This window comes from Salvelinus namaycush, chromosome 29, assembly GCF_016432855.1.
Source record: "Salvelinus namaycush isolate Seneca chromosome 29, SaNama_1.0, whole genome shotgun sequence".
Lineage (NCBI taxonomy): Eukaryota > Metazoa > Chordata > Actinopteri > Salmoniformes > Salmonidae > Salvelinus > Salvelinus namaycush.
In genome coordinates, this window is record NC_052335.1 from 34443382 (window position 1) to 34453381 (window position 10000).

At 53.4% G+C, this 10000-nt stretch overlaps 1 protein-coding gene across 1 annotated transcript in view; it reads left to right on the top strand.

Moving 5' to 3' along the window:
• Positions 1-10000, top strand: part of LOC120024265 (ryanodine receptor 3-like) — a 257642-nt gene that overhangs the window by 153710 nt on the left and 93932 nt on the right. The window contains exons 41-43 of the mRNA XM_038968460.1: positions 47-161; positions 5005-5134; positions 9654-9757. Coding sequence (XP_038824388.1) covers positions 47-161; positions 5005-5134; positions 9654-9757 — 349 coding nt within the window. The remainder of the gene's footprint in view (positions 1-46; positions 162-5004; positions 5135-9653; positions 9758-10000) is intronic.

Genomic DNA, 10000 nt, shown 5'->3' on the forward strand with positions numbered 1-10000 from the left:
TCCAAAGACCTTAGATCTCTAACCTTTGACCCCTCTGTGTTTACAGTGACATCATGAACAACAAGGTGTTCTACCAGCACCCCAACCTGATGAGGGTTCTGGGGATGCATGAGACTGTCATGGAGGTGATGGTTAACGTGCTGGGAGGAGACAAGTCACAGGTACTGGACTTTTTCAAGAATAAAGATAGAAGTTTCACACTCTTCTCTCCTTGCGGTGACTATTTCATAAGTTACCAATGATGTTTCGGCACACAGTTCTTCCTCGGTTTTAAACTCTTAAAGACCCCTGTTTTGGAAAATATATATTTTTTTTTATTTAGGTTGTGTAGTTAGACTGCTATTTGTTTGGGTAGGATCCAAGTAGATCCAAGTAGCACTGCTGTAAACAGCCATACAGGTGCTGTGCTGTAAGGACTATCTGTAATGTAAAGCAGGTAACAGGAAAGTTCATCTGTTACAAGGGATCCTACCAGGGATCCTCCCAACAAGGGATCCTACCAGGGTTCCTACCAACAAGGGATCCTACCAGGGATCCTCCCAACAAGGGATCCTACCAGGGATCCTCCCAACAAGGGATCCTACCAGGGATCCTCCCAACAAGGGATCCTACCAGGGATCCTCCCAACAAGGGATCCTACCAGGGTTCCTCCCAACAAGGGATCCTACCAGGGTTCCTACCAACAAGGGATCCTGCCAGGGATCCTACTGTACCAACAAGGGATCCTACCAGGGGTCCTCCCAACAAGGGATCCTACCAGGGATCCTCCCAACAAGGGATCCTACTGTACCAACAAGGGATCCTACCAGGGATCCTCCCAACAAGGGATCGTACCAGGGATCCTCCCAACAAGGGATCCTACCAGGGATCCTCCCAACAAGGGATCCTACCAGGGATCCTCCCAACAAGGGATCCTACCAGGGATCCTCCCAACAAGGGATCCTACCAGGGGTCCTCCCAACAAGGGATCCTGCCAGGGATCCTACTGTACCAACAAGGGATCCTACCAGGGGTCCTCCCAACAAGGGATCCTACCAGGGATCCTCCCAACAAGGGATCCTACTGTACCAACAAGGGATCCTACCAGGGATCCTCCCAACAAGGGATCGTACCAGGGATCCTGCCTGTACCAACAAGGGATCCTACCAGGGATCCTCCCAACAAGGGATCCTACCAGGGGTCCTCCCAACAAGGGATCCTCCCAGTGATCCTCCCCAACAAGGGATCCTACCAGGGATCCTCCCAACAAGGGATCCTACCAGGGTTCCTACCAACAAGGGATCCTGCCAGGGATCCTACTGTACCAACAAGGGATCCTACCAGGGGTCCTCCCAACAAGGGATCCTCCCAGTGATCCTCCCCAACAAGGGATCCTACCAGGGATCCTCCCAACAAGGGATCCTTCCAGGGATACTGCCAGGGATCCTTCCCATGAGGGATCCTACCAGAGATCCTACCCATAAGGGATCCTACCAGAGATCCTACCCATAAGGGATCCTACCAACAACTAACCACTCAGTACCCAGAGAGGGATTTGGAGGGTCAGGGGTTGTAAGGCCTAGGGAGGCTAGGGAGAGGAGGAGGTAAGAGTAGGGAGACGTGGGGGGTAGAGGAGTGGGAGATGTAGGGCAGGAGAGGGTTGGGGGGTACAGGTCAGGTAGAGAGACGTGGGGGGTAGAGGAGTGGGAGATGTAGGGCAGGAGATGGTTGGGGGGTACAGGTCAGGTAGAGAGACGTGGGGGGTAGAGGAGTGGGAGATGTAGGGCAGGAGAGGGTTGGGGGGTACAGGTCAGGTAGAGAGACGTGGGGGGTAGAGGAGTGGGAGATGTAGGGCAGGAGAGGGGTTGGGGGGTACAGGTCAGGTAGAGAGACGTGGGGGGTAGAGGAGTGGGAGATGTAGGGCAGGAGAGGGTTGGGGGTACAGGTCAGGTAGAGAGACGTGGGGGGTAGAGGAGTGGGAGATGTAGGGCAGGAGAGGGTTGGGGGGTACAGGTCAGGTAGAGAGACGTGGGGGGTAGAGGAGTGGGAGATGTAGGCAGGAGAGGGTTGGGGAGTACAGGTCAGGTAGAGTGACGTGGGGGGTAGAGGAGTGGGAGATGTAGGGAGGAGAGGGTTGGGGAGTACAGGTCAGGTAGAGAGACGTGGGGGGTAGAGGAGTGGGAGAGTAGGGCAGGAGAGGGTTGGGGGGTACAGGTCAGGTAGAGAGACGTGGGGGGTAGAGGAGTGGGAGATGTAGGGCAGGAGAGGGTTGGGGGGTACAGGTCAGGTAGAGAGACGGGGGGGGTAGAGGAGTGGGAGATGTAGGGCAGGAGAGGGTTGGGGGGTACAGGTCAGGTAGAGAGACGTGGGGGGTAGAGGAGTGGGAGATGTAGGGCAGGAGAGGGTTGGGGGGTACAGGTCAGGTAGAGAGACGTGGGGGGTAGAGGAGTGGGAGATGTAGGGCAGGAGAGGGTTGGGGGGTACAGGTCAGGTAGAGAGACGTGGGGGGTACAGGAGTGGGAGATGTAGGGCAGAGAGGGTTGGGGGGTACAGGTCAGGTAGAGAGACGTGGGGGGTAGAGGAGTGGGAGATGTAGGGCAGGAGAGGGTGGGGGGTACAGGTCAGTAGAGAGACGTGGGGGGTAGAGGAGTGGGAGATGTAGGGCAGGAGAGGGTTGGGGGGTACAGGTCAGGTGAGAGACGTGGGGGTAGAGGAGTGGGAGATGTAGGGCAGGAGAGGGTTGGGGAGTACAGGTCAGGTAGAGAGACGTGTGGGGGTAGAGGAGTGGGAGATGTAGGGCAGGAGAGGGTTGGGGGGTACAGGTCAGGTAGAGAGACGTGGGGGATAGAGGAGTGGGAGATGTAGGGCAGGAGAGGGTTGGGGAGTACAGGTCAGGTAGAGTGACGTGGGGGGTAGAGGAGTATGCCAGTCCATTTTTGGGGGGTGCTGGAAGACTGGGGTTTGATTGAAACATATCTGCTTGGCAATCTCATTAGTCAATAACATTCCTGCACGGTTTGGCCGACGTGTGTGTGTGTGTGTGTGTGTGTGTGTGTGTGTGTGTGTGTGTGTGTGTGTGTTTGTGTGTGTGTGTGTGTGTGTGTGTGTGTGTGTGTGTGTGTGTGTGTCAGATTTACAGTTGTTACTGACAGACTGACTTGTTGTCAATGATCCTTTTAGTAGCTGTTTTTAACTACACTGCTCCAAAAAATAAAGGGAACACTTAAACAACACAATGTGACTCCAAGTCAATCACACTTCTGTGAAATCAAACTGTCACTTAGGAAGCAACACTGATTGACAATAAATTTCACATGCTGTTGTGCAAATGGAATAGACAAAAGGTGGAAATTATAGGCAATAGCAAGACACCCCCAATAAAGGAGTGATTCTGCAGGTGGTGACCACAGACCACTTCTCAGTTCCTATGCTTCCTGGCTGATGTTTTGGTCACTTTTGAATGCTGGCGGTGCTCTCACTCTAGTGGTAGCATGAGACGGAGTCTACAACCCACACAAGTGGCTCAGGTAGTGCAGCTCATCCAGGATGGCACATCAATGCGAGCTGTGGCAAGAAGGTTTGCTGTGTGCTGTCAGCGTAGTGTCCAGAGCATGGAGGCGCTACCAGGAGACAGGCCAGTACATCAGGAGACGTGGAGGAGGCCGTAGGAGGGCAACAACCCAGCGCAGGACCGCTACCTCCGCCTTTGTGCAAGGAGTAGCACTGCCAGAGCCCTGCAAATGACCTCCAGCAGGCCACAAATGTGCATGTGCCAGCATATGGTCTCACAAGGGCTCTGAGGATCTCATCTCGGTACCTAATGGCAGTCAGGCTACCTCTGGCGAGCACATGGAGGGCTGTGCGGCCCCACAACGAAATGCCACCCCACACCATGACTGACCCACCGCCAAACCGGTCATGCTGGAGGATGTTGCAGGCAGCAGAACGTTCTCCACGGCGTCTCAGACTCTGTCACGTCTGTCACATGTGCTCATGTGCTCAGTGTGAACCTGCTTTCATCTGTGAAGAGCACAGGGCGCCAGTGGCGAATTTGCCAATCTTGGTGTTCTCTGGCAAATGCCAAACGTCCTGCACGGTGTTGGGCTGTAAGCACAACCCCACCTGTGGACGTCGGGCCCTCATACCACCCTCATGGAGTCTGTTTCTGACCGTTTGAGCAGACACATGCACATTTGTGGCCTGCTGGAGGTCATTTTGCAGGGCTCTGGCAGTGCTACTCCTTGCACAAAGGCGGAGGTAGCGTCCTGCTGCGGGTTGTTGCCTCCTACGGCCTCCTCCACGTCTCCTGATGTACTGGCCTGTCTCCTGGTAGCGCCTCCATGCTCTGGACACTACGCTGACAGACACAGCAAACCTTTTGCCACAGCTTGCATTGATGTGCCATCCTGGATGAGCTGCACTACCTGAGCCACTTGTGTGGGTTGTAGACTCGTCTCAGGCTACCACTAGAGTGAGAGCACCGCCAGCATTAAAAGTGACCCAAACATCAGCCAGGAAGCATAGGAACTGAGAAGTGGTCTGTGGTCACCACCTGCAGAATCACTCCTTTATTGGGGGTGTCTTGCTAATTGCCTATAATTTCCACCTTTTGTCTATTCCATTTGCACAACAGCTTGTGAAATTTATTGTCAATCAGTGTTGCTTCCTAAGTGGACAGTTTGATTTCACAGAAGTGTGATTGACTTGGAGTTACATTGTGTTGTTTAAGTGTTCCCTTTATTTTTTTGAGCAGTGTATATTGATTCAGTAACATGACACGAGCTCCATACCCACTTAGGTCATAGTTCTCACTTGAGATCTCTCAATCTCAAAATAACACGATGTCCATCTTGGTCATTCTCTTGGACAAATCTACCATTAACATGGAATTTGCTATAAAAAAAAAAAAAGTCAGAGTCTACTACAATATATTTGATGTATGTGATATTGTTATGTGATGTAATGTGATATATTGTATGTAATATATTTAAATGTAACAAATATTTTCCATTCCTCCTACAGGAGATAGCGTTTCCTAAGATGGTGGCCAACTGCTGTCGTTTCCTGTGTTACTTCTGCCGCATCAGCAGACAGAACCAGAAGGCCATGTTCGACCACCTCAGCTACCTGCTGGAGAACAGCTCCGTCGGACTGGGTGGGTAGAGAGGGGGGGGTAGAGAGAGAGAGAGAGACAGAGAGAGAGACAGAGGGAGAGAGAGAGAGACAGAGAGAGAGACAGAGAGAGAGAGACAGAGAGAGAGACAGAGAGACAGACAGAAAGAGAGACAGAGAGAGAGACAGAGAGAGAGACAGAGAGAGAGACAGAGAGAGAGAGAGACAATAGAGAGGAGACAAGAGAGAGAGAGACAGAGGGGAGAGACAGAGAGGAGAGACAGAGAGAGAGAGAGAGAGAGACAGAGAGAGAGACAGAGAGAGACAGAGAGACAGAGAGAGAGAGACAGAGCGAGAGAGAGAGAGACAGAGAGAGAGAGAGACAGAGAGAGAGAGAGACAGAGAGAGAGAGAGAGAGAGAGAGAGACAGAGAGAGAGACAGAGAGAGAGAGAGAGAGAGAGACAGAGAGAGAGAGAGACAGAGAGAGACAGAGAGAGATAGAGACAGAGAGAGAGACAGAGAGAGAGACAGAGAGAGAGAGCACATAAAGTAACAGTGTGGGTCTAGCCTGGGTTAGTAACAATTTGTACACTGTCCCCTCTGTTTATGGGACAACACACCGCATAGGCTTTGTCTCCCCTGTGGAGACAGAAAGAGGGGAGGAATGGCACTGGGAAAATGACAATCAGATAGGAAGTGACAGAGAGGGAGAGAGACAGCAGTGGTAATATGAGGTAACAATGACCTCTGCTTTCCCTCTACCCGGCTTAAAGAAGGTGAGGGGAGAGGTGGGAGGAAACAGAGAGGAGAGGAAATGAGAAAGCTGAAAGAGAGAGGGAGAGGGCAGTTTGGCTTTTGAATCTGGGTGTGGAACAGAGACAGCATGCTGCAGCTGTGTTTGGGGTGCAGAGGAGAGGAGAGGTATAGGACTGGGGATGGAGAGGAGAGGTATAGGACTGGGGATGGAGAGGAGAGGTATAGGACTGGGGATGGAGAGGAGAAGGTTGGACTGGGGATGAGATGAGAGGTATAGGACTGGGAGGGAGAGGAGAGGTATAGGGACTGGGGATGCAGAGGGAGAGGTATAGGACTGGGGATGGAGAGGAGAGGTATAGGACTGGGGATGGAGAGGAGAGGTATAGGACTGGGGATGGAGAGGAGAGGTATAGGACTGGGGATGGAGAGGAGAGGTATAGGACTGGGGATGGAGAGGAGAGGAGAGGTACAGGGCTGGGGATGCAGAGGAGAGGAGACGTACAGGGCTGAGGATGCAGAGGAGAGGAGAGGTATAGGACTGGGGATGGAGAGGAGAAGTACAGGGCTGGGGATGCAGAGGAGAGGTATAGGACTGGGGATGGAGAGGAGAGGTACATGGCTGGGGATGCAGAGAAGAGGAGACGTACAGGGCTGAGGATGCAGAGGAGAGGAGAGGTATAGGACTGGGGATGGAGAGGAGAGGTACAGGGCTGGGAGCAGAGGGAGGAGAGGTACAGGGCTGGGATGCAGAGGAGAGGAGACGTACAGGGCTGAGGATGCAGAGGAGAGGAGAGGTATAGGACTGGGGATGGAGAGGAGAGGTACAGGGCTGGGGATGCAGAGGAGAGGTATAGGACTGGGGATGGAGAGGAGAGGTACATGGCTGGGGATGCAGAGAAGAGGAGAGGTACAGAGCTGGGGATGCAGAGGAGAGGAGACGTACAGGGCTGAGGATGCAGAGGAGAGGAGAGGTATAGGACTGGGGATGGAGAGGAGAGGTACAGGGCTGGGGATGCAGAGGAGAGGAGACGTACAGGGCTGGGGATGCAGAGGAGAGGAGAGGTATAAGGTTGGGGATGCAGAGGAGAGGAGACGTACAGGGCTGAGGATGGAGAGGAGAGGAGACGTACAGGGATGGAGAGGAGAGGAGAGGAGAGGTACAGGATGAGAGGAGAGGAGAGGTACAAGGCTGGGGATGCAGAGGAGAGGAGACGTACAGGGCTGGGGATGGAGAGGAGAGGAGACGTACAGGGCTGGGGATGGAGAGGAGAGGAGACGTACAGGACTGGGGATGCAGAGGAGAGGAGACGTACAGGGATGGAGAGGAGAGGAGAGGTACAGGGATGGAGAGGAGAGGAGAGGTACAAGGCTGGGGATGCAGAGGAGAGGAGACGTACAGGGCTGGGGATGGAGAGGAGAGGAGACGTACAGGGCTGGGGATGGAGAGGAGAGGAGACGTACAGGGCTGGGGATGCAGAGGAGAGGAGACGTACAGGGCTGGGGATGGAGAGGAGAGGAGACGTACAGGGCTGGGGATGGAGAGGAGAGGAGAGGAGACGTACAGGGCTGGGGATGGAGAGGAGAGGAGACGTACAGGGCTGGGGGTGGAGAGGAGAGGAGACGTACAGGGCTGGGGATGCAGAGGAGAGGAGACGTACAGGGCTGGGGATGCAGAGGAGAGGAGACGTACAGGGCTGGGGATGGAGAGGAGAGGAGACGTACAGGGCTGGGGTGGAGAGGAGAGGAGACGACAGGGTGGGATGGAGGAGGAGAGGAGAGGTACAGGCGGGGATGGAGAGGAGAGGAGACGTACAGGGCTGGGGATGCAGAGGAGAGGAGACGTACAGGGCTGGGGATGGAGAGGAGAGGAGACGTACAGGGCTGGGGATGGAGAGGAGACGCACAGGGCTGGGGATGGAGAGGAGAGGAGAGGTACAGGGATGGAGAGGAGAGGAGAGGTACAAGGCTGGGGATGCAGAGGAGAGGAGACGTACAGGGCTGGGGATGGAGAGGAGAGGAGACGTACAGGGCTGGGGATGGAGAGGAGAGGAGACGTACAGGGATGGAGAGGAGAGGAGAGGACAGGGATGAAGAGGAGAGGAGAGGTACAAGGCTGGGGATGGAGAGGAGAGGAGACGTACAGGGCTGAGGATGCAGAGGAGAGGAGAGGAGAGGAGAGGAGAGGAGAGGAGAGGAGAGGAGAGGAGAGGTACAGGGACTGGGACTGGGACTGGGACTGGGACTGGGACTGGGACTGGGACTGGGACTGGGACTCATTTTGACTCTTGAGCACCACTCAAAACTACTGGCTGAAATTAAACAAAATTAAACAAAAATCTTTCATGGGCGCATATTAAAACCATCTCCGTAATGTACTGTTTGGCCTTTAAACAGATAGTTGTAACTTATACTACTTCCCTTTGAGAGCAACTACACCCTGGCCCCGTTAACTACACCCTGGCTCCGTTAACTACACCCTGGCCCCGTTAACTACACCCTGGCCCTGTTAACTACACCCTGGCCCCGTTAACTACACCCTGGCTCCGTTAACTACACCCTGGCCCCGTTAACTACACCCTGGCCCCGTTAACTACACCCTGGCCCCGTTAACTACACCCTGGCCGCGTTAACTACACCCTGGCCCCGTTAACTACACCCTGGCCTCGTTAACTACACCCTGGCTCCGTTAACTACACCCTGGCCCTGTTAACTACACCCTGGCCCCGTTAACTACACCCTGGCTCCGTTAACTACACCCTGGCCCCGTTAACTACACCCTGGCCCCGTTAACTACACCCTGGCCCCGTTAACTACACCCTGGCCGCGTTAACTACACCCTGGCCCCGTTAACTACACCCTGGCTCCGTTAACTACACCCTGGCCTCGTTAACTACACCCTGACCCCGTTAACTACACCCTGGCTCCGTTAACTACACCCTGGCCACTTACAGACAGACTCCCCAGCACTAATGGGGAGTGACCAAATCAATGGCTGGCTGGCTGGGAGGTTGGAATTTGGAAATGAATCAGGCTTGATTTAATGGAGTGTAGATGGTAAATACAGGTGGAACTGTTCATTGTTAAGGGCTTTTGGGTATTGGGAGATGTGGAAACACTGCCTCCTGCTGTTAGTAAGGGAGAGTTTGGGTTTTGGGAGATGTGTAAACACTGCCTCCTGCTGTTAGTAAGGGAGAGTTTGGGTATTGGGAGATGTGTAAACACTGCCTCCTGCTGTTAGTAAGGGAGAGTTTGGGTATTGGGAGATGTGGAAACACTGCCTCCTGCTGTTAGTAAGGGAGAGTTTGGGTATTGGGAGATGTGTAAACACTGCCTCCTGCTGTTAGTAAGGGAGAGTTTGGGTATTGGGAGATGTGGAAACACTGCCTCCTGCTGTTAGTAAGGGAGAGTTTGGGTATTGGGAGATGTGGAAACACTGCCTCCTGCTGTTAGTAAGGGAGAGTTTGCATACAGAAGTAAATATGACCATACTACCACAATTACAGCTTAGACACGCAAGGTCCTCAGGGTGGTCTGATGTCTGATATTTCAGACACAAGGAAATATCTTCTCTACCCATGATTACAAGATGCATGGTTTTAGTTGTATCAGTGACTCGCGAGGACCACTGAACTATGTGGGCTGTTGTATTAAATCAAATTTCAAATCAAATCAAATGTATTTATATAGCCCTTCGTACATCAGCTGATATCTCAAAGTGCTGTACAGAAACCCAGCCTAAAACCCCAAACAGCAAGCAATGCAGGTGTAGAAGCACGTATTAAGTATGAATGTGTTTCTCCCCCAGCATCCCCAGCCATGAGGGGTTCTACTCCGCTGGACGTGGCAGCGTCTTCAGTGATGGACAACAACAGCCTGGCCCTCGCTCTGGAGGAGCCGGACCTAGAGAAGGTTAGACGCATACACATCACCTGTCACTGCGTGCAACGTCAAATAATACCCACCCCTCAGCTTCACCTGCCCAAAACCCAGCTATCCCTCCCCTGCACGCCACATCAAATAATACCCACCGCTCAGCTTCACCTGCCCAAAACCCAGCTATCCCTCCCCTGCATGCCACGTCAAATAATACCCACCCCTCAGCTTCACCTGCCCAAAACCCAGCTATCCCTCCCCTGCACGCCACATCAAATA